This window comes from Trifolium pratense, linkage group LG1 (genome assembly GCF_020283565.1).
Source record: "Trifolium pratense cultivar HEN17-A07 linkage group LG1, ARS_RC_1.1, whole genome shotgun sequence".
Taxonomy (NCBI): domain Eukaryota; kingdom Viridiplantae; phylum Streptophyta; class Magnoliopsida; order Fabales; family Fabaceae; genus Trifolium; species Trifolium pratense.
The window spans coordinates 38,494,278-38,518,571 of record NC_060059.1 but is presented as its reverse complement, the minus strand read 5'-3'; the positions used below and the strand labels follow the sequence as shown (position 1 = coordinate 38,518,571).

At 35.1% G+C, this 24,294-nt stretch overlaps 3 protein-coding genes and 2 non-coding genes across 15 annotated transcripts; 1 reads left to right on the top strand and 4 right to left on the bottom strand.

Moving 5' to 3' along the window:
- Positions 1 to 1,157: 1,157 nt before the first annotated feature.
- Positions 1,158 to 1,870, bottom strand: LOC123915517. Its single transcript, XM_045966673.1, has one exon. The coding sequence runs from the start codon at positions 1,777 to 1,779 to the stop codon at positions 1,288 to 1,290; it is 492 nt and encodes a 163-aa protein (XP_045822629.1). The 5' UTR covers positions 1,780 to 1,870; the 3' UTR covers positions 1,158 to 1,287.
- Positions 1,871 to 3,062: 1,192 nt separating this feature from the next.
- TRNAL-AAG lies at positions 3,063 to 3,143 on the bottom strand. The gene has a single exon. It is a non-coding gene; the product is annotated as a tRNA-Leu (tRNA).
- Positions 3,144 to 3,449: 306 nt separating this feature from the next.
- Positions 3,450 to 3,530, bottom strand: TRNAL-AAG. The gene has a single exon. It is a non-coding gene; the product is annotated as a tRNA-Leu (tRNA).
- A 1,770-nt stretch (positions 3,531 to 5,300) lies between these two features.
- LOC123915509 (hydroxyproline O-arabinosyltransferase 1-like) lies at positions 5,301 to 9,994 on the top strand. The gene is made up of 8 exons (XM_045966662.1): positions 5,301 to 5,982; positions 7,058 to 7,125; positions 7,224 to 7,425; positions 7,824 to 7,921; positions 8,012 to 8,081; positions 8,814 to 8,885; positions 8,998 to 9,108; positions 9,708 to 9,994. The coding sequence occupies exons 1-8, from the start codon at positions 5,587 to 5,589 to the stop codon at positions 9,759 to 9,761; spliced, it is 1,071 nt and encodes a 356-aa protein (XP_045822618.1). The 5' UTR covers positions 5,301 to 5,586; the 3' UTR covers positions 9,762 to 9,994.
- Positions 9,995 to 10,136: 142 nt separating this feature from the next.
- On the bottom strand, positions 10,137 to 23,666 carry LOC123915468. 11 transcript variants are annotated; one of them, XM_045966602.1, is made up of 18 exons: positions 22,843 to 23,666; positions 22,669 to 22,757; positions 22,438 to 22,536; positions 20,828 to 20,973; positions 20,300 to 20,745; positions 19,210 to 20,175; positions 18,951 to 19,065; positions 15,980 to 17,769; positions 14,401 to 14,473; positions 14,161 to 14,281; positions 13,988 to 14,074; positions 13,334 to 13,426; positions 12,649 to 12,810; positions 12,378 to 12,557; positions 10,817 to 10,921; positions 10,555 to 10,737; positions 10,393 to 10,437; positions 10,137 to 10,306 (listed from the first exon to the last, which is right to left on the bottom strand). In XM_045966602.1, exons 1-18 carry the CDS (start codon positions 23,183 to 23,185, stop codon positions 10,172 to 10,174), a joined length of 5,178 nt encoding a protein of 1,725 aa, XP_045822558.1. In that variant the 5' UTR covers positions 23,186 to 23,666; the 3' UTR covers positions 10,137 to 10,171. The 11 variants fall into 11 exon arrangements, 9 of the variants coding, with proteins under 9 accessions (XP_045822558.1, XP_045822559.1, XP_045822570.1 ...); XM_045966603.1 differs by having other exon boundaries at positions 18,951 to 20,175; positions 22,843 to 23,062; positions 23,145 to 23,597; XM_045966614.1 differs by having other exon boundaries at positions 18,951 to 19,241; positions 19,806 to 20,175; positions 22,843 to 23,596.
- Between the last annotated feature and the right edge of the window lie 628 nt (positions 23,667 to 24,294).

Here is a 24,294-nt window from a genome sequence, read left to right as displayed (position 1 = left end):
TGGTCAATACTCACATTTCTCAATCAAATGAAGCGTCTTTTACGAAGGATAAAAGTATAAAACCACAATGATTCACATAAAGTTTAAAACGAAAAATGTCTCAAAAACGCAATGTTGTGGACTTGATTGCCTTGATCAAATAAAATGTAATGTTTGTACCCAAAAACAAAGCACCCAGAGATTCGAAATTTACAAGTGTGGGTAGAAAATTTAAAAATATTTATGAGTAGGAAATTTGATTATAATGCATTTCAAAATAAGGAGTGTTAATAACATTTTCTTTCCAACACTTTTTCTAATACTCATTTTTTTTTATTTGGATGAAATCAATAAGAGTCTCACATAAATTAGTGTTTGTTAGAAAGAGTATTAAAAAGACATTCTAGCACTCAAGACAATGAATTTCATGGAGCTTTGAGATATTTCTTAGAATGAGAGTGTGTATCTTTTTTTTATATGGTTGGTCCCTTTTATAGGTTATTAAATTGCATAGGTGGCACAGGGTTGTGCTTTGTAGCGGGTGGTGTCCTTGCAAAAACACTCTAACACTTAAGTTAGTGAAGTTTCATGGAGATTTAAGGTTTTTCTCAATTGGAGAGTGTATATTTTTTTTGATGCGGTTGGTCCCTTTTTGTAAAATTGTTTAGTAACTAGACTCGCACACTTTTAAGTATAGAAAAATGAAGAATTTTATGATAAACTCAAGACAGTCTTTACAAATAAATATTTCTGTCAGCTACCAATTAAACTGCACTTATGGAACGAGGAATATACTTTTTAACCACAGCAATATATTTATGGAAAGATCGTCCAATCTTCATAGTAGCAAATTAAACTTATTTTCTTGAAGGGTTTATGTGTCTTAATTAAACTATGTTTCTTGTATTCTGGCTTTTTGTATTTTTTTATGAAGTTTTTTTCTATGAAGCTGGCCTTTTGTATTTTAAACGATTATATGCATGAATATTGTATTTTATATGTAGAAATAAGGTTCGAACCTGGAATGAGTGAAAAATCATTAAAAAAAAAAAATTAAAAAAAATAAATTAAAGTTAACAGAAAGATGATCAAATATAACATTTTGATAGAAGATACATTCATGGAAATAGAGATAATGATGCCAACACAACATTGCCAAGTATTTGGGATACATTGAATATTGAATTGAAACCTCCTATCAAACATATACAAACTACCTTGTGTACAAAAGAAGGCAAACCATAGGTTTTTCTCCATTTGATATTCTTGGCACCAAATCTGAATGATTGACTATGTCTATGGTATTGATCAACTACACCCAACAATCTCCTTTGGAAGCTCATCGGAATAATTAACCTTCGAAGAAGAACGCGGTGGGGACCGAGGCAAACGAGAGCTAAAATTTCTAATTGGAAAATCATCTTGGGCATTTTCACTTTCGAAATTAAGTGCATAACTAGAAGGATCATAGCTAAAATCAGCGGATTGTGATTGACGATTATGACCTCTACGACTTCCACGTAACCTTTGGCTTCTCCCCCTAACACGCGAAAATTCGGTTCCATTATTACTCGTCGTTGGCGATTTCTTGAACCATGAGGATGGCGAACCTGAAGAGCCAGCCGGCGAAATTGGTGTTCTTGGTATTGTTAATTTGTTGTAAAATCCTTCGCCACCAAACGATGAATCGTCGACATTATGAGGATGATAATTTCCCGTGAAGCAACATATTGAATTTTTGAACTTGTCCCTTATATGGTCCCTTATAGATGATTGTCTATGAATCCCATTATCCATCATAAACAAATAATGATGATAATGGAATTTTGTTAACAAAATTAATAATTAATAAAACTCTTTTTTTTGTGATTTGATTGAAGGAGTGAAGATTTTGTAATGGTATATATATAATAAGGTATAAGGGACTAAAGAGGAAGGAAAATTTGAAGGATGTAATGAGTTATTGAGTTGGAAAATTCCGTAGAATTCGTGGGATGAACGTGGTTGCGATTTTTGTGTTAAAACCGCGTTTATGTTTATGTTTAGGTTTAGTTTAGGTTAATTTTGTGTGCTGGACACCTTAATTACACACGTGGCAATTATGTTTTTGTTTTGATTTTTTCTTATTGTTGGCTAAATTGTAGGTAGGCTGGGTGGTAATAATATCCACCGTATACATATACTTTAGTTGTTGTTTTTTAACAACATATACTTTTGTTTACCAATAATTAGTTGGTTTAGTGGTGATTGACGTTGAACTTGTTTAGGCAGTATCACAGTTCAATCCCTCGCAACTGTAATCGGGAGAGAGCTAGAACCACTTAATGACAGAACTGACCCCCGAACCAGATTAAACTGATGGTGAAAGCCCAAAAAATTTACCATTAATAGTTTTGTTGTTAATGATGTTGTTATTTTTAGTTTCATTTTTACAAGAATGTTGATGCTGTTATTATTAATACAATTTCAGTATTCTGATGTAACAAAAAAAAGTTAATGTTGTTAATTAGTTTATTTGTTCATGACTCATTTGCTTATTTGTCTATTTTTGAAATAGTTATTGGCAGCTTATTTTCTTTCTATTTTTTAGGATTTGCTAGAAGAACATTATGTTGTACACATAGCAACATTTTTTTCTTAAAATTGCTTTTTTTCTTTGTGATTATTTTTAAGTTGTCTAATGGCTAGACTTGCGTAGTTTAAATTTAGAGTGTAAAGTAAGTAATCTTAGTCATGGATCAACAAATCAAAAATATATATTATATGAATACTATAACAAAACTTGATTTTCCAACTTTACATTTTATTTGCTTTAGAGGATCCAAATCCTTAATCCGTTGTTTTGCAATATCAAAATCCCCCCACTCACATTTTAGGGTTCTAACATATAAGATATTGTGTTGAATTCTAGAGTTCAATTTGTTTTGTTATAGGATTAAAATATTTAACCGGAAGCAAATTGAATTTGAATAGTAATGTGTTTATTATTTTTATTACAACTTAAAAGCAAAATTAGAATGAAATATGTTTATTACAACACAAAGATAACTCAAGTAAATAAGTCGATAAAAAACTTAATCATTTGTTGAGAGTGGGATTTGAACCCACGCCCTTTCGGACCAGAACCTTAATCTGGCGCCTTAGACCAACTCGGCCATCTCAACTATTTTGTATATTTTTTTTTTTAACAAAATTTATATTATACTAATACGGATATCTGAGGTTTTTTTGTGATGGTTTTTACCAAATATTATATCCTTTCTTATTATTTTTTTTTTTTTTATCTTTTGAATTACTTTCCGATAAATTATTATTTCATGTTACCAAGTGAGGAGCGGCAACGCCTCGACTCCCGTGCGGATGCACGGGTGTCCAGCTGGTTATAACTTAAAAGCAAAATTAGAATGAAATATGTTTATTACAACACAAAGATAACTCAAGCAAATAAGTCGATAAAAAACTTAATCATTTGTTGAGAGTGGGATTTGAACCCACGCCCTTTCGGACCAGAACCTTAATCTGGCGCCTTAGACCAACTCGGCCATCTCAACTATTTTGTATATTAATTGGTGTTAACAGATAATTATCTATAGAGCAATTGTCATCTTTCAAAAACAGAACAAAATAACAATGGGTTTTTTATGGTTGCCTTAACAATGTTCATCCCTATACATATCTTTTAAACTGATGTTTTTTAACAAAGAATTTAATATATTCTATTAAAAATTCATTCACAATAATTAATATGACAATGTTTTTTCATGTAAAATAAAAAAAAAATTATTGAAGAAAAAATTATTGATACATCATAGTAGATTTATAAAATGAATCCAACTTTTCGCACTCCCTGAATATCCTCGATCACCCCCTAAAATTAACAAACTAACCCTCTCGTTTTCTAGGATGCAAGCACTTTTTCGCACTCTAAGTAGCGAGTGTCAATATTTTTAGCTCAAATTCACCCCCTATAATGAAAAAATGAGTTCACATTCTAAAAAGCGAACTCAACTGCAATTTGCTATCTAAAAATCGAACTCAGCTGCAGTTCGCATTCTAGAAAGTGAACTCACTACAGTTTGCTATCTAGAAAAGCGAACTCAGTTGCAGTTTGCATTCTAGAAAGCGAACTCTTCCCCCCCCCCCCCCCCCCCCCCCCCCCATTTTTGTTATTTACATCGCATCATAAGTAGCGAGAGGGGTCAAATGGAGTTTTCAGGGGTGCTCATATATGCCGGGGGGGGCAGAAATAATTCTCTGATAAAATAAAGGCTTTGGGCCTAAAAATATAGAACATGTAATTAAGCCTCATTTTCTATATATACACTTTGTAATGGGATTTTCTTTTAGCACCCTCAAACTTTCTTGCAATATCTATGAAATTTTAAAAATACCTTTGTATGCTAGTTAATTAGCAAACAAACTTTGCTACATAAATATTGGACGTGTAAAAAATATTGAAACTCAACAACATTTTAATATTTGACGCCCCCTAGAGATCCTAGTGAAAATTTTGAATTATTTTGCCATATACTACTTAAGTATCAAATAGAGTTCGCTACTTAAGTAGCGGACAATACCAACGTGTATAAAGAACCCGACCTCCTTCCCCCTCATTTCACCAGTTTCAAAAACAATTTCAATTTCTACAAAAAAAAGTTCCAAAACCTCAAAAACCGAAGCCATATTTTGATTTGATTTTTGCGTTTTTTCCTCTTCTTTTGGAAACTAATTCAGTTCGTTACATAAGTAGCGAATTGAGTTCAAACAATGGAGAGTAACCCCTCAAAGAAAGGAGAATTACATTGCAACTAAAAAATCTTAATCATAACTAAAAAACCAGGCAAACGTTAATCTTAGAATAAGACAAAAGGTGGGTACAATCAAATTTCATCCAAAATATACCTATAATAAAGTTTCTTAAATACTCAAAAATGTCTGATTTTACCCATGCAAAACCAAAGCAACATCATATCAATCCATTAACCAAATACAACCCTCTTGCACCCTCTCTCTCTCTCTCTCTCTCTCTCTCTCTCTCTCTCTCTCTCTCTCTCTCTCTCTCTCTCTCTCTCTCTCTCTCTCTCTCTCTCTCAATTGGACCGAGTTTCGACTCAACATGATCAGCCATCTTCCTTGAATTTTATATAAATTGAATCGTGTTCGAGTCGGGTCATATGACCTAGATCTTTGTCGAGCCCTAGTTAATTTCATATTTAACCATATAAAATTGTAGACTATATATAAAAAAAAAAAAAGGTCCTAATTACAATATTTATTATCCTATCCTATATATAAAACATGGATTATGACAAACCTCACCTAATAATCAATCAAACTAATATAAAAACATAACTTCTTCAATCAACATATTATACCAACACAAAAAGTAACACAAATGGCATTTATTTAAATGAACAAATGAATGTTATTTCCATATTAATAATTGAAGAAAGAAAGTGTAGACGACTTTTTTGAGAGTTTCCACTTTCAACTACAGTAACAACTAGATACAGAACCGTTCCCAAAGCCGCCTCATTCTTCTTCTTCTTCTTCTTCTTCACATGAATCAAAACTAGAGAAAGAAGAAGAAAAAGAAAGGACAGAAAAATGGGTTGTGGAAACATGTTTTTCACAATTCTGATAACATTTTCAGTAACATTAATAACATACAACATCATAATATCAGGAAATGCTCCATTGAAACAAGATTTTCCTGGTCCAACACGTCGTCCTTCAATTACTATAGACCCAATAATCAAGATGCCACTTAACAAAAAACCTTCTTCTTCAAAGAGATTATTTCATACTGCAGTTACAGCTTCTGATTCACTTTACAATACATGGCAGTGTAGAGTTATGTATTACTGGTTCAAAAAGATGAAAGAAAGTGGTCATTCTGATATGGGTGGATTTACAAGAATTTTGCATTCTGGTAAAGCTGATCAGTATATGGATGAGATCCCTACTTTTGTTGCTCAACCTTTGCCTTCTGGAATGGATCAGGTTTTTCTTTTCATTTCTTCATTTTCATTGCTTTGAATTAATTTTGTGTTTTGGTTTTTTGGGTTTGGTTGAATTGGATTTTTTGATTAATTTGTGCTATAAAAATCTTTTCTTTTTTTATTGGGATTAAAATATGAGAATTGTTTAGTTTTTGTCTAGATTGAGAAATCCTAGTGGTGAATCCTACCATAGTTGATAGTTGAGTTTGAATGATTTAGGAACTAAATAAATTGTAGTAATTTGAATCATTGACTAAATTGTAAGTTAGGTAGGTAGATTTTTAGGGATCCAAATCAATACTGGGAAATGGATTCTCTGCAGTCAAATAGTGATTGCAGGAAGATCTTAGTCATCTGGTTTTGATCCCGCAATTTATAATTTTGATTGTGGTCAAATACTAAGCTTTAAATTTGGATTGTCTGATATCAACCAAACAGCCTCCAATGCAATGAAACCATGACGGTAGGGTATCCAGGTCCTTGTTATTCTTGGAGTAAATCAGTAATTTAGTCCCTAAAACAGTATGCTTCAGGAAATCGTAAAATTAATGAAGTTTAAAATGATTTTTTAAATTAGTTTTTTTCATTACATTAGTCCTTTTGAGTTGATCAATTTAGTCCTTGAAATTGTTCGGAGAATCGAAGAAACTAATGTGATCTACACTTTTAATTTCAAAAATGATTTTAGAAATTCATTAACTTTGAGGACCAATTTGACTTGTCCTTAGAATTTGAGCACTACATGTTACTTTTTAGAATTTGCATGGGCATGTCCGTGTGCGTGCGTGCGAGTGCATGTGCGTGTGTGTGTGTGGGTGTAAAAGTCACTTTTAATTTTCCATAGACTCGTACGAGTCTACGAGTCGGGCCTACGAGTCGAGTCTATAGACCCTTTACGAGTTTGAGTAGACTCGCGAGTCTGACAACCTTGTTGGAGAATGGTTGGAACTAATGTGATCTACACTTTTAATTTCAAAAATTCATTAATTTTGAGAACCAATTTAACTTGCCCTTAGAACTTGAACACTACATGTTACTCTTGTGCCATCATACTCATGTATGATCTTTTATGGCAGGGTTACATAGTCCTTAATAGACCATGGGCCTTTGTACAGTGGCTTCAACAAGCAGATATCAAAGAAGAGTATGATATGTTTAACTTTAAATTTCATTTCATTTTCTTTTCTGAGATTTTGGTTTTGAATGTTATTTATGTGGTTTTCTTTCTTTTTTGCATATCAGCTACATATTGATGTCAGAGCCAGATCATATAATTGTGAAACCTATACCTAACTTAGCCAGAGATGGAATGGGAGCTGCATTCCCTTTCTTTTATATTGAGCCTAAGAAATATGAGACAGTACTAAGAAAGTACTTCCCTGAGGAAAATGGACCTGTAACCAATATAGATCCAATTGGGAATTCACCTGTAATTGTTGGCAAGGTATCTGTCATTTAGTTTTTTTTGTGGTAATTACGGATAGAGCGTGGTATTTTGACACAAAATTGAACAACAAAATTCGATAACATTTGTTATAGTTAACGTAGTTCAAATACGTAGTTAATACATTTAGTGGTTGGTTAATGAATATAACAAGGTGTTGCAACACATCGACTATCCATTGAATGCAGTTAACCATTAACTGTGTTCATTGGATGGTTAATGGATCACAACACCTTGGTATTTTCATGAATCATCCACTGAATGTAATTAAACACATTTTTGAACTGCGTTGTTAACCATCAAATTGTTGTCAAATTTGTGTATCAAAATATCATTTCTCTTATGGATATTCTTAATTTCATGCAACTTTTTATAAATTGTATCTGCAAAAATATTAGGAATCCCTTAAGAAGATTGCTCCTACTTGGATGAATGTTTCCCTGGCAATGAAGAAAGATCCTGAAACTGATAAAGCTTTTGGATGGGTGCTTGAAATGTAAATTTCTTTCACTTCTCCAATTTTTATTATCCTTTCTTAGCCTCACAACAAATTGAAGTTTTATGATATTTTGTATCGTCGATATAGGTATGCTTATGCAGTTTCTTCTGCTCTTCACGGTGTTCATAACATATTGTTCAAGGACTTCATGATTCAGGTTCAATAAGGTTCTCTGTTTAGTATATTTTCTACTGTCTTGTGTGTTATTAAGGTTCTCATGTGGCAATATGTGATAGTGAATGAGAACCTTTGATTTCTATCCATTGCTTCTTATTTAAAAGCTTAGAACACTATGCAATTAAGAGTTATATTTTAGACAGTTTAGTATCATAAGTTTTATAACACAACACTTCAAGTAAACAACAGTTAGTCTTGTTCAGTCATTTAATCAACCGATTTCAGTGACCTGCATAGACCTTGTTTAGAAGAGTTCATTTGAACTTGTATGCCACAATAATTAAGTGCTTAAAAATTGCAAGAATATAAAATAGTATCGAAAAATATCTTGACATTATCTTGGAATATCTTGATTTATCTTTTAGGATCAGTTCTCAGTCTTATCATATCATGTAAATAGGGATAGAATATTTGTGATTATTATCCTCTTTATTACATTTACGCCTATATAAAGAGTTGTGCATTGCGTGCGTAGTTCAGAACACTGTTTCACTATATATCTCTCATTTTTCTCTTTCAACTTTGCTACTATTTTATAGTCTAACATGAAGCTTCTTGGTTCTGTTTATAACAGACTACAGAAATCACAGAGAATTGTGCTTGAACAATGATGTATTCATTACTTTTTTGTATTCATTTTCAAACATTGTTCTAAAAGCATGCTGCTATCTTCAAACATTCTAACATTTTATTTGTTTATTATGTGTGTCAGCCTCCATGGGACAAACAACTTGGTAAAACATACATAATTCACTACACTTATGGGTGTGACTATTCAATGAAGGTACTACTACTGATCTATATTCAGTTCTTAATCAAACAACATTACATGTACACATCTTTGTTTTTATCTTATTGCTTAAGTTGTTACTTAATGTATGGTGTAAAATATTCAGGGTGAAATGACTTATGGAAAAATTGGAGAATGGAGGTTTGATAAAAGATCTTATGATCTTGTTGCTCCAAAAAATCTGACATTGCCACCACCTGGTGTTCCAGAGAGTGTGGTATGCTTCAATCTGCCTTTGTGTTAGTGTTGGTTACTTTGTCGAATTTCCTTCACTTTTTTTTCCTGTTGGTTTTGTTTTTTGGAATGCGATGTTTTGGAAAAGTTATCATTCATCATGTTGATTTATATGACTCGGCCGTTTAAGGTTTTATTTGGGAGTTTAGGGCAGAAGAGAGGAATAAAATAGTTTCCGATTGTTAGAAAAGAGCTACTTTTATCACCTCTTTCTTAAAACTGATCTCATCCCGATGAACTGTTGTTCTAGACGGGCAAAAAATACAATTTTGTCTGAATTTATCCATCTAGGGATGAAAAAAAGTGTTTTTACCCGTTCAAAACAGTACTTCCGAACAAGATCGGTTTTTAAGAAAAGGTGGGAGGGGATAAAAGCAGCTCTCTCAAACTCAAAGAAGAGCTGATCTGGTTAAATCTTTGGTAAGACATTCATTCACATTGCTGTTCAGGAGAGTTGCTAGGCTTTTTCAGAATAGGTTGAAAATCACCTGCAATAGTTTAGTTCTAATTGAATGGCTCATGGTTTTATGTAAAATTATAATGATATATTTGATAAGAACTACCACGCGTTTCCTTTTCCAGGTGACTCTCGTAAAAATGGTTAATGAAGCTGCAGCAAATATTCCAAACTGGTAGTCATAGGGTTTTCTCAAGGTGGGTTACAATGTGTTAAGAATATACTGGGAATGTGTTCCATTTGAAACAAGTTGGTAACGTACACCACTGTATCTGTAATTCTTATGTAGATGACTTTTTTTTTTATGTAGATGACTTTACATTTGAGACAAACATTAATTTTTTCAATGCTTGGCAAAAGTGTGTTTGTGTTCATCACTGACCAAATTGAAAGATTTTCTTATTTTTATTGATTGATGCCTTAGTATCTTATTTCATTCATCAGTTTCGCTACAAAACTCCATTCAAGTGATGCCATCACATAGACTTGCCCGTGTAAGGAGGCAACGTGTTTGAGTCATAAACACAACAAAAATGTTCAATGACTTTATGTAAAATTTAACAACTAAAGGTTTTTCAAAATGCCAGAGTCAGTTCAGAGAGCGCCTGCAAGTTTTTGAATTGCAGGAACATGGAATTTTCTTTCCTTCATCTTCATAGTTAAATTTGTAATCGTAAGTAATCTCTTCACCAGGAAGTATGTCCCTCTTCGCAAAGAAGACAACCTACAAAATCAAATGTTACTTGGTTTTTTCATCCGCCACCATTAAATTAGTCCAACTTATTCTAAATGAATCATGTGAACAATTACCTTCTTCAGATGCCTGACAGTAATGACTTTTGACACGCAATTTGGCTGGCCATGTAAACAAAGAAAACTATAATCAATGACCTTTAGCAGTCTCGATCAATGAAAAACTATAGAGAGCGAGAACAATAAACAAATACAGAATGGAGCTTCAAAGTAATATACCAGACATGAGTGGTTAACAAATCGAGCTATCCCCCCCTTCCTTGTGGCATCAATTACATGTTCATTGTCTATCCTAAATAAGTAGCAGGCACTTTTGTACTGAAGTTTCCTTCCAGATATGTATTCAATTTCTCTTTTATCAGCCACACTTTGTCTCACAATTTCACCTACATACTCTACAACCTATTGAAGCATGAGAAACATATACTTGCAATCATAGTGGAGAGGGGCATATAAAATAAGAGAGTTAAAAGTATTATACCATTCTACCCTGAGATATTAATTGAGAAGTATAAAGACCAAGGCCATGTATCCCAGATTTGTATACAAAAAGACCCTTCACTTGTTTGTGCAGAGAACATGTTTTCTGCAAATAGTAGACCATTAGATACTCGGCATAATCTTTGAACAGATAGTAGGATGACAGATAATAAAGACTAGGCTGAAGCTTACTCAAAACATTACAATACCAAGTTATCCCGACGCAGCTTCCCCAAAACATAAGAGTCATTTGTGGTTATGTAAAGAGAGAACAGGCACACCCAAAATTATGCTGATTTTCTTATGTTTTTTATTTTGAGCCTATGTCATGAACAAGCAATCTCAAAACTTAAGTTATTGGGTGAAAAGAACATGAAAGGATTTTATATCCCAAAGGATACTAACAAATCATGCTATAATAAATTTCAATATCTCAATACTAACCTACATATATGTAACTTTTTATTTATAAAATTTATGTTCTTGAAATGCCTAAACTCAACTTGATCTCCATAACCCAAACATGTCATATATTCGCCACACATTAGAGGAAACCAAACATCAGTCAACTACTCACTCACCTGTAAATAAAACAACTACCATAGTTGTCCTACTCAACCATCGTTGTCAAACCTGTTGGTACTTGTAAACTACAAGTATACAAGCTTAGGTAAGGGATCTGACTGAGATAAACTTCCTCAAACTTGGAGGTCTTGGAGGAGTTTGCCAGTCTGAAGATTTTCTAAAAACTGGTTAGAAAACAGACGGCACAATTTCATTTAAACCGGCTTTGTGCCAGTTTCTTTCATAATTTCACTTCATCAGGCCAGCCATGGCCTCAGAACGCATCCAGCCGTGACCAGTGGTTACTCTAGGGTTCCATCCATGTTGGTTTATGAGCTAATGTGGCATTATCTAGTTTATGTTGCAAGTGATCATCGTTGATCGTATGCAGCATTATCTAGTTTCTGCTGAAAACTACTGGAATTCTATCAGTTTGTTTGTTAGACGCTTGTCATAAGTTGGTTAACGAGTCTATGGAGGAGTAACAAATAACAATAACAAATTCTTATACAGTTTCAGCTTTTCTCTTTCTCCTTTCCAAATTTCAAAATATACCACTCTGAAGCCTACCTCCCTCTGGATGGCCGCAAAAGGCCTCCCTTCACTGGCGAACATTCAAAGACTATCATTGAAGCCTCGTTTTGACAAGGACAGCCACTAACGTAACAGCAAGGTTCCAACTGCTAACAGACTCTGTTGTGTGTACAGCTTCCTGTTCTTGAGTTTTTCCTAACTCAATGTTATTCTACTGCATTGGAATTCTTCAACGTTGTTATTGTGTGTGTGTGTGTGTGTGTGTGTGTGTACCGCAAGTTTACCTAGACCGTCAAGTTTGACAACCTTGATTTCAACATAACAAATCTCAACCCGTAGGTAACGCTTGAATATACACAAGTACCGCAAGTTTACCTAGACCGTCAAGTTTGACAACCTTGATTTCAACATAACAAATCTCAACCCGTAAAAAATAGGGGACTACATAAACAACTTGAACATACCCGAGAATCATGCTCAATATCTGAATCTGGAAATTTCAAAATTCCTTTTGAGCTCAATTCCTTCCCATTTATGTGAATCCAAGCATTTAACTGCTCATCCGGAACACGGCATTCGCCCTTGAGTTTTAAGGCACTGGTATGATTATTCTGGATACCGTCCCATTTACGGCCCTTGTAACCCTATAAAAATCAAGAAGATATTTAATATCATGAGTCAATCATCCAATCCCCCCGCACTTCATTCCTGATAATGCCATGACAACAGAAATACCTCTGTCCTAGCACAGGTAAATTCCTTTTCCTCTCGACTATCCATCTCATCAGTAGGATCATACGTAGACTGAAATTCAGGGCCAATACCATGAAGCACAGATCTTCGATAAAATGAAACTTTCTCTTCATTAATTCCCTCAGTTTCGATTTGCAAAGGGTTCTGTAGAAGAAGTTCAAAGGCATTTGTTATGGGAGTTGTTATACAAATCAAATGGGTATACTACTCAAAGTAAGTTGTCCATCATTCAATAACTGCATAGTCCACAATAAAGGTTCAAAAATCAACCAACATTGGAAGAAGCCAATAAAATGCTCCACAACTTATCCTGGGTACCGAACCCAGGAAAAGACAGGTGAAAACAGACACGGACACTGAAGATTACACTAATACAGACATAGGCAGTGTCTAAACTATAGATGACACTAGGACATGGTATCTATACAAATTGGAGTGCATAGTTTCTTTTTTTAACAAGTATTTGAGTGTATAGTTGAGAGCAATAAAAATGTTAATCTCGATACAGTTATTATCAATATTATCTCCTATCAATCTCATGAACTCACTTGATATATATACATGGGTGGGGTTACAAGGATGAACAAAGTTCCAAATGAATTCTACAGAGATATTTCCTCTATCAGAAATAGTATGCTGAAAACTTCAAAATAGCAATGGAAAATACCTTCTGATGAGAACAAGGATGAAACTTGACAGAGCAATCAACATTCCTGCACTCTATACACGAACCACCCCGTTGATTGCAAATTGAACACACCTGGGAGAAGTAATATAGAGAAAACATTGTCAAATATCAAATGTTAACGCAATAAGTTTCCCCATTCTCAGTTTATAATTATTACAACACCATTTCCTTTATTTTGACTCTGTCACATGCATGAGGATCTTGAGTTGTGCGTTAATCCATCCATAACAGACAAGGACTTGCAACCAAGTACTAAGCCCATATGTAATTCCAACAAACAATCTATGGTTTACCATATAATCTTGAAGGGGAAGATGAGTAGTTAATTGACCCCTAAATACCATAAAGGCACAAATTTGACAATTTTTCAGGAGAGAAATACTTGCTACGTTACTTAAGAATAAAAGAATGAAAACAATTTAAATTAATTCCAAAAGAAATTAAAAAGTGTGTATCAGAAAAGAGATGGAGCTACCTATAAAAGTAAAAGGAAAATAAAATTTGACTGAATGGCTTCTTGCAGTAAAAAGCAAACCCGAAAACAAAATAATGAAACCTTAGATCAGGACTAAGAATTTTAATGGATAAAATGAAATGCTTATTGGAGTAAAGTGTAAATGTCGACAAACATACAATATCTTTTGAGTTTGTTTGGCATGGTCTACAACCCCTTAGACCTCTTTTAGGTAATGCTGAAATACCATAGCCAGCCTGACGAACCTAATCAACAAGATAATAAAGATAGTATCAAAATCTTACTTCATGCAAAAATATGAAAATGTTGAATTTGTATCATAATTACATACTTTAATTAGACATTTACTACACTTCAATAAACTGTTAACTTCATCATTGCTTGACCTTTGACAGACACCGCAGAAAGAATCTGAATTGGTGATGGACAGGTTTCTGTGTTCCTGAACAGAGCTGTAATAACCATGCAATGCATACAGTAAGAATAACAATATGCACCAACAAGAGATCTAGGCATTTAAAAGGAAGATTTCTACAAAATCAACAAATAAGACAACTTTTGATTTGCTCACATGTTACTTCTTTTGTTACACAAACTATGCTCGTGATCTTCCGCATACTTCAACATATCCTGCATTTGGGTTTCTGGCACGCATTAAAAACCCTAATGAGGAGACATTTTTAAGGAAAATAATTCAAAACACAAACCCAAAAGGATATAATACTTATATCCAATTTGCAACTAAATAGCTACTGATGGTATAAAAAAGCATCACACAGTATGTTGTCAGTCAGTACCAGAAACAGGAGCGGTGCGGCTAACCCTAAACCAAGGATTTCGAAACAGCTGCGTGCGAGGTGACTGCTACTCTTTTTATATTGATTAACTTATATCGATTAAATAATCGAATAAATTATTAATTAATCATATATATGTGTGTGTGTGTGTGTGTGTGTGTGTGTGACGGGGATCTTTTAAGTTTCTCCCTTAATTTTTATTATTTTCATAGTGCATACAAAATTTTTCCTGCACGCAGTTTCAGTCCCTGATGTTGAGTTAAGATGTACTCCCTCCGTCCCAAATTATAAGGGAAAATAAAAAAATCACACTTATTAAGAAAAAGTAAAACATGAGAATTTGAAGTATGTTTTTGTGAGTTTTCCTTGGAATAAGTTGCATAGTAAGAAGTAAAAACAATTTTTATTGGTTGTTGTTTATTGAGAAAATGAGAGAGAGAAGAAATTAAATGCAATTTGCATTTAATTTTATGAAAATAAGGAAAAAACATTCTTGAAAATGATTTTTTCTCTTATAATTTGGGACAAAAAAAATGGGCTTTTTTCCCTTATAATTTGGGACGGAGGGAGTATTTTTTAATGATTTTTTTGCAGGCATGTTTAGAACATTATAAAAAGTTCTTCCACAAAAAATGAGCTCAAAATTTGATTTATAGGTCCAGATTTTCAATACATTTAGCTTGAACTTTGAGTGTTTAAAAAATTCATTTAGCTTAAACTTTGATTTCTATAGCATTTTTGGGGTTCGGCACTACGCGCCGCTATCTGAGATTGACAACATAGGGCCTATTAACTAACCATACTTGTCAAGTAGGGCTCATTATTAACTAACCATACTTATCAAGAATACAGCGATGTCATTCTTTCGCTTCTGTTTGCCTCCTACTTCCTTTTTTCCCGTCTGTGACGGTGTGCCTGTGGATGGCAGGGACTAGGAATGGCGCGGCTGAGGACAGTGCAGATTCATTTCCACGCCGCAGCATGTGGGGGAGGCTACCCCCCATGCTGCTTCTCCCCAAAATGCCACTATTGACAACATAGCTCACACATATGTCATCATTATATGAAAATGAATAGTGACATAAATTGGTAGAATAATAACGGCTAGTTACACCAAAAATGCAAATCAACAATTGTCTTGTAGTACGTATTTGTAACATTTGGAATTCCAAACAGGTAAGCTTGCAATAGTAAAGGAAATTATGGAATGCACATAAAATAAATTTCAAATATGGGTAACTTTATAACCCGCACACCATATGTTGTCATTATTACTTTGTTCTTTATAATAATGAATTTCCTGAAACAAAAGTTATTTTTTTAAAAAAATAATAATACTTAACTCAAATTTACCTTTAGTAATGATTTCGTTAATGCTGCGCTGTTTCCGAATTTCTCTGCTCTTCACCTTCAATGGAGAATCAGCTCTGCTTAAAATATCACCCTGCCTCTCTTTGGCATCTCTCTTCCCTTTGTAAACAACAGTTTGCTTGCAGCCTCTTTCAAAATCTTCCATAGACACATCGGAATTTGTTTCATCACAAATTATTGTATATTCGGATTCATTATCTTTCTTAGCTTTTAAACCAGATTTCGCACAGCTATGCCCCCAACTTGTTTCAAAGCCCAATGTCCTCTGTTTCTTTTTTGCTGTTAGACTAGGTGTTTCAGTTGTAGGGATCATGCATCTTTTGGAAGTTCTAAGAACCTTGCTAAGAGAGACAATTTTTGCTGGTTTTGGTACTTCTGTAATTGATAATTCACTAGATATTTCCCCATATTTTCCACACACTACTGGCCTTTTAATTCTATGAGCGCTTCCTTTTCTGCTAGAGGATAACATCTGCGTAGCATTTTTTGGTTCATCATAGTGTGGTACTTGCATTTGGAAATGCCCAAAGCAATCAGAAGTGAAAACCTTCCTTGATTTCTTTATTCTAGAAATTCCAGGTAATGTGTGAAACTCAGTATGAGAATTTGATTCTGACTCACAGCAATCTTCATCTCTGTGATGTTTGTTTAGATTATTATTATTACAAGAGAGAAATTTAGATGAAAATGAAGAGGGTCTGTGACTAGTTATAGGTTGAACAATAGAAACCTTGTTATATGATCTTTGCTGGCTAGATGAAAAGTACAATTGCATTTCTTCAGATAAACTAGAAGGGGGATCAAAAGATCCAGGACTTTCTCCAATCTGGTTATTCAATGAGCAAGAGATTCCAGGAAGCAATGAAGCACCCAGAACTCTCACCTTGTTTCTCTTTGGCTCTTTTCCTTTGAAGCCCTTTTTGACTTTTTGAGATTGACTAGCTCTACAATTAGCACTAACCATTATATGATTTTGGTCCTGCCCTTTTTTCCAAATCAAAGAATCTAACAGTTTAATATCGTCAAGGAGACTCCGGCATGGTTGATCATTTAATACTCTCGGATAACCTTTTTTCAAGTCACTCCCACTGGTTGAACCTGCATACTCTGCACTTCTTTCGCTTTCAACCAAATCAGAGGACCAGCCTTTATCAATTCCTAACACCTCATCAAGCACAAGGTTCTCAATACAACCAGCATATGTAGTATCTACATTACAAGAATCAACCTTGTTAACCTCCATCCCAGAGGCCTGAGAAACAACAGGAGCAGAACATCCAGAAGAAACATTTAAAATTTCCCGCTCTTTCAACAAACCTTCCCTATCAAATTTATTTTTCAAACGTTTGGTAGAAATGTTTCCCATTTGGGCACTGTCTTGTCCTTCACAATCCAATATAGTAGCCATCTGATCTAAAATTGTTGCATCACATAATGGTTTACTGACCTTACGTGGCACATCCCTCCATTGAGGTGTATGAGAGCCAATTTTTACTGTGTCGTGACTATCTAATCCACTTAGCTCAAAGTAGATATTTTTATTCCTTGAAGGTTTCTGATCTCTACTACACTCTGAAACTATTTTCAAAGAGGTCACACCATTGACATCGGCAAACTTTTCTTTTACAATATTGCGAGAGGGTTCAATTCCAGTGCAAACATTGTTTCTGCAACAGTTTTCCCAAGCAGCACTAGCATATTTGCCTGCAAAATGTATATCTGATTGTTGCTCAGCGCATTTTTCACTTGATCTGGTATTGTTCATTCCAAGGCTGAAACATTAAATTGGGAGACATGAAAAAGGGGAAATTTTAGAAGCCAAATTACGAAACAAAATTCCAGGAAGCCAAAGTACCAAACAGTTAAGGTAGGATTTCACAATGACATACAAAAAAAAAACTGCAATGCGCTATACTATTTTCTTGCAATAGAATTACATGCTCAAGCTCCTTTCACCTTCCACTAATCCTTACTTCGATGATCTTACCGGCTATATATCCATCAATGTGCACATGCCAACCTTTTACACATTTTTTTCTAGATGCACTAGGAATCAATGCATACAGGTTCCCAAGTTTAAATGCTTGACAAGAAACATAAGAACAATTACATTATTAAGTATCATCCCCAAGTGCCACCAAATTATATGTATAGCTGTCATTACCGACTAGAGGTGCATAGTGACCAACTGCAAAAATTCTACGGCGGGATGGCTGCTATATGGAAGATAATGGGAAACAATCATGTAATTTATACTACAAAAAAGTAATTGTTCAGATTTTAAAAAAAGAAAGAAAAAAAAAAAGACAGATCATCTTGATAGTTAAAAGCCATAGTCTGGACACCCGATCACATGTATTCAACGGTATAATTAACAAGTGACTTGGGATAATTGCAACTGAGATAATTCCCAGAATGCACCAAAGAGGTGTTGATTAATCATCAACAGCAAAGAGGCAGAATAGAGGATGGGGGTAGAAGTGTCTCAGCCAAAAGAATGAAGGATCAACATGTGGAATAAGTTGCAGCAGGAGAAAGAGAAAAAGGCAGTCTATCAGGTATGCACTATGAACGGATGGAGTCTGGAAAAGGGACCAAACTCAGCGAAGGTCAAGCAGCAGCCAGTAAACATGTCAGGGACTCAGGGTTGCTCGAAATAGGTTTGACTTATAGAAAAGCAAGGACTTCTATACAAAACGTGTCACCCTGTGGAACGAGGGAAGGTTTTGAAGCGCGTGTGTGTTTGTGCGAGGTGGGGGACACTGTACCACAACAGCCTACTATTAGCTAAAACAAACCATCATTAGAAAAATGAATTAAAGAGACAACTACTCCTAAAGCTGCCACAAAAAGTATCAACATCAAACTATCAAAGCCACCAAAGAAATACATCTTTCCAGCAAGATGCAGCAATTATCCTTATGACATAACATGATATCTGCAGTCACCTAACCTCAAAGACGGACCATCATTTTGAAGATTATAGGAATGTTTACATTGTGATTCCTTTTCTTTAGATTGTAAAGGTATTGGTGTTAAGGCAGAGACATCGCAATATCTGTTCAAACCTGCAAGAAAGATAACCCTTAAACACATGCATACTATAAAAGAAAATCCATAATACATGCCAAGAAATAAACTAAGAAAACAGTTAAAAGAGGAGAGAAAGATTATTGTGTGCCAGTGAGCGTAGCCAGTTAGTTTGTGTATACCATCAGTAATCTCAAGATTTCCACAAGTCCCCCTATTTTGGGGTAATTTCAGTGATGCCCCAGAAGAACCCGGCTCAGGCACTGAAGCCTTGTATATATAGTTCTGAGGTTTTGGAATATCTGTTTTCCCTAGCTTCTGATTCATATCATGAAAATACAAAGCTTGTTGTTGCTTAGATAACTCCAGCATTTGTGTCAATGCAAGCAACCTCATATTTTCATCAAGCATGTAAGTATCCATATTAATACCCCATTGTTTCGGTGTAGAATTCTGATTTAACGTAGAGCTTGAAACAAGATAGGGAAGGCTCTTCAAATTTTCTTCAAATGGAACAGCTGTCCCCAAAGTCAAGTGATTGCTTTGTCCAAAAGAAAATACATTTTTTGAACCTTGCAAAGCATTTGCACCCACAGATGTATCTGATGCAAAGCTTGATTCATATATCTTTTTGCTAACAACAGGAGTACAACTACCACTACCACCAACAGTTCTTCTAATGGAGCCAAATTCCATGAACTGATTTACTTCAAATCCAGAATTTATTTTGGTGCGGGAATCTTCACCAACCCTTGCCCCGTTAACATTTTCCAAATATTTATTGAACTCTGGTGCAGAATCATTTGATTGCCTACCTTTGTGACCATTACTATTCCAGAGAACATTAGAAGAACCAAATTGCACGGTACCATATTCAGAATGTGGGTTCTTGGGCATGATACCATCATTCACCAAATTTCCGCTTGCATTTGTATTACCCTTGGGTTGAGAAGTAAATTGTGTAAATGGTGAAAACAATGAACTCATGGCCACATTGTAAGTTTGTGAACTAGATGTAGCAGCACCTGAAATATTACTACATCCAGACATATAGTATGGGGGGTTAAGTAGAGGTTGTTCCTCGAGCATTTTGAATGAACCAGCAGCATGACTAATATTATTCTGCAATTCCTCCTCCCTGCTAAGATCTGCATTTAATGAACAAAATTCACAGTTAAGAAGGTTTTCTTCAAAATGAGCACACACTTATACACAATTGAAATACTGTAACACTATAACAAACAGTGAAGAGAAAATATTGATTCAACGCACTATTAGTCATCTGCTTCAGGGAATGCGGTTTAGGAGAACTGGCAAAGGTAAACAATGGTGATTCTACAAATGATGCAACTAGATTTCCGGCCCGATGTGGTTGACCAAGCCTAAGCTCAATGTCAGAGAAAGTTGCATCTTTGTCTAGTATACCAGTCTTTAGATTCTTCTTTTTGATACATGCATGGTCTTTATGGCTTGTTGGAATTTGTGTAGACTGGGTAATTGACAAATTTTCATCCCTTTTCAGAGAATCAAGGAAAGGAGGTATAGGCTGACAACCATCATTCAGTTGAACTCCGACAAAGTTTGGTGCAGGTGTAGAATTAGCCATATTAGATTCCATTAACTGGCTTTTCACCCGGTCATACAGGTTGTTCTGCATAAAAGCGTTTAAACCCTTGAGTGGAATGTTGCAACCATCCTGGTTTGGTATCGGTTGTTTTCTGGACAATGCACCAATAAATAAATTGAGGTCTGTATCAAGCATTCTACGGAAACATAACATAGTCAGAAAACTTTTCAGACCTTAACGTGACTGCAGCCGAATTCAAAATATGTGACAGATCACTCTTGGACATATCAGATGCAGATGCATTGGATTTCATCAGATTGCCTGTTGTTGAAAATACTTCTGGCCAGTCCCATTCACTCTCATTTCCAGAAGACCTAATCTAAAGCATTATAAAATATCACCATCCAGTGTTCTCATTGCTTCAAACACATGCAAATAAGAAATTCAACTCTCAATTCCAAGAATGAAGTAAACACGGGAAAAAATAAAGTCAAATTATCACCGTTTTACCATACATAAAGTTGAAACACGGCTTTCATCTAATAAACTAGCTAGAGCCCTCAACACTCACAATCATTATTATTTCTATTCATCAGATGCAATGATACACCAGACTAAGTGCATTGATCTTCTGGACCATTAGCAGTGCCTGGTTTGATGGTATGAAATCATGAACCAATGGTCCAACTGAGACCTGGTTTTTCAAAAGAAAATTCGATAACCAAATGTATGAAAAGTTGTTGGTACCGAAGTTAAAAATTGTCGGTGCAAGTAAACGCCATAGTGTAAATTTTGTGCTATCCATTGGTAAGTTTTCAATGCAACAGACTATAGTTTGTAGTAAAAGAAAAGTTTAGTATAATTTTTGCTTCCTTGCAAACCGGGTGTCAAAGAATGTATCACAGAAAAACATGTTATTTTCATTTTCAAGCTACTTATAGTTGTTGGTCAGTTTGCATCCAAGTAGAACATGTAGCAGAAATCTTTCTGAATCTTGATGCAATGATGCTTATGAAAAATCAAGTTTACATGTATGCAGTGATGTGTCTTATGCAGCAATGTGTCAGCTTTTTGGTAAAAAAAAACGTGTCAGCTTTCACACTATCACAACATTTGCACCAAGAGCCAACCAAACCACTAGAACCACTGTGGTTCACTGATTTCTAACAAAACCAGCTCATTTACTGTTGCAACTAATTTTCAGTGACTACAGTGTTTAGGCAAGAAACAAGCCAATCACATAGCCAGTTAAATGGCATCTGATCAAACCGGCCAATATTCTACTTCTCAAAATCATGAGTAAAACCACAGCTAGTAGTACTCTTTTAACATACATCCAATCAAAGGATAAAGGATGGGGGCTCCATTCTATTTTATATTTTTCAAAATGAAATAGCAATGTAGGAAAGTCGAAGATGCAAGCAAACAAATAAAATTCTAAGAGAACCAAAATAAAAAGCATTAACCAAATGTCCAGACCTTGAAAATACTAGAGAGCTAGAGGAAAGCGAAAGGAATGCATGCTCAGTGAAAGGAAAACACCAAAAGATGCATCTCTGAAGGCGGGGATACAAGTAATTCTCTTCAATCACGATTAAACAAATAAACAAACAATATATTGTCTTCTCACGTGATGCAGTCCAATGTGGGAGAAAAATCACAAAAGAAATAAAAAAAACCATAGAAAATTTGTCTTTTCCTATAACTTGATAAACATATGATGGAAGGACAGGCAAAGAATCAAGAATACACATTATTTGTCTCTAAAAACGCTTTCCCCTATAAAGATACATCATGCAAAATGAAACATTAAGCCCTAAAATGTATAGCATCTACTTCTTACCCCGAATTTTAAGAAATACAGCTTCTGCCATTGTGCAATGGTCTCTCCGCTTTCCATTCGAACAACATCCCCTGGGTTGACACTGTGTAACCCTGAATGCTGCAATATCAAAAGAGATAAATCATTAAGTCGGCAATTTTTACATTGGCATCAGAAATTAATGTTCAAGGAGGTTCAATAGTGCTACAAATCATCTCTATACAAAGTAGAACCAGTTTTGTCATAATTTACCTCACAAAACTTAAGTATAGACATGTGGCAACAATGACATGAGCAAACAATACCAAGAAGCCATGTATTGCTTATAAGAAGATGACCACCTTCAAGCCAACAACAGAAATGTGAGTTCTCAACAAATATATAAAGTATAAACGTTAACCAAACAAATAAACTTTTCCCACTCACTTTTTCCCATGCAGAAGACACGAGGACACCCATTCATGGAAGGAGATGCATAGTTAGCTGAGAACCGTTCAAAAGCCTTTTTTGATGTCGGTTGCATATTTGAGCTGCAAAAATTTAGACCAGATGCAGGGCTTGTAAAACAGAATTGCCCTCTAGAAGAAAAAGACTCCCTTGCCTTCTCACCACCAGGAAATGTTGGCCAAGAAGCAGTATTGTTGCTCTGAATATCATGAAATACAATATTACTACCGCTACTAGTACCAAACATTGCCCCAGAAGAAATATCAGGAAAAGTGTCTGACAAGTTTTGTGGGTTGTGATTAATTCGCTTCCCTGTTTTCATCCTTGCACTTTCTATACAATCAACAGCATGCCATGACCAACAGCCTTCCCAATTGCAGAAGTAAAATTACCAGATTAGTTGCAAAGCTTCAGATCAGACAACTCCAGGAAATTACACTGCCACGACAATAAAGGACCAAAAATGAGTGAGTGAGAGTGTGTGAGAGAGAGAAAGGGGGTGTGGAAGTGACACATGAGAGTGGGGGGGGCGGGTGTGGTGAGTGAAATGATGATTTGTAATGGTGGAGTGATCAGACTACAAACTACAAAAGACTGACTGACACTGAGAAGTGACAAAAGTTAGGGTTGGCGATTTTGGATCGTTGATATTTGTGGATTTTTTGCAATTAGGGATTGTGAGCCATTGATTGTGAATACAGCTGGTTTGGGTATATTAGGAAAGTGAATCTTGCATGGTTAGCTATGACAATGATAGGTACTAAATACTCATCCTCATATTCGCATATGGAAAAAATATCCGTAGACATTTGCATATCCGCATGGATAACAATATTTGTACATGTCCTCATACATTATTCAATGGTTCTTTTCGGTTTGAGAATAAATGGTTGAAGGAACCGGATTTGGAGGAGACGGTGATTGATGGCTGGGGTGCGAATGACAATATTGTGATAGTTGATCGTGTTGCTCGTTGTGCTAACAAGTTACAAAGGTGGGGAAAGAGGAAAAGAGTGAAGTTTAAACAGGAGATTGAAGAATGTGTCCGTGAGATGGAGGCGTTGAGGGATAACCAGGGGGAAGCAGAGAGTCGGAGGTTTTAGGAATACTCTGATAGGCATGCTACTTTACTGGTTCAGGAGGAAGGGTACTGGAAACAGCGAGCCAAGATGCATTGGCTTCAAGAAGGTGACTTGAATACTCGATTTTTTCACATGTCAGCTTCAGCTCGCAGTAAGAAGAAGAAAATTACCAAACTTGTTGATGAAGCAGGTACTGCAGTTCATACTCAAGAGGATTTATGCGAGGTAGCTAAAAATTATTTTAATGCTCTTTTCAAAAATATAAGTGGTATTCATGAACCTGTGCTTAACCATATCCAACAAAGGGTGACAGAGGAGGATAACCATTTACTTATGGCACCCCTGACCA

What these genes read in the sequence shown, in the direction of transcription:
- LOC123915517 (XM_045966673.1), bottom strand. Translation starts at nt 1,779, where the DNA reads ATGATGGATAATGGGATTCATAGACAATCATCTATAAGGGACCATATA.
- LOC123915468 (XM_045966597.1), bottom strand. Translation starts at nt 23,185, where the DNA reads ATGAAAACAGGGAAGCGAATTAATCACAACCCACAAAACTTGTCAGAC. An exon ending in TGTAACAAAAGAAGTAACAT is followed by an intron (nt 14,282 to 14,400) that starts GTGAGCAAATCA and finishes TGGTTATTACAG; the next exon opens with CTCTGTTCAGGAACACAGAA. An exon ending in TAATATCTCAGGGTAGAATG is followed by an intron (nt 10,738 to 10,816) that starts GTATAATACTTT and finishes ATGCTTCAATAG; the next exon opens with GTTGTAGAGTATGTAGGTGA.
- LOC123915509 (XM_045966662.1), top strand. Translation starts at nt 5,587, where the DNA reads ATGGGTTGTGGAAACATGTTTTTCACAATTCTGATAACATTTTCAGTA. An exon ending in TTTGGATGGGTGCTTGAAAT is followed by an intron (nt 7,922 to 8,011) that starts GTAAATTTCTTT and finishes TCGTCGATATAG; the next exon opens with GTATGCTTATGCAGTTTCTT. An exon ending in TCAAGGACTTCATGATTCAG is followed by an intron (nt 8,082 to 8,813) that starts GTTCAATAAGGT and finishes TATGTGTGTCAG; the next exon opens with CCTCCATGGGACAAACAACT.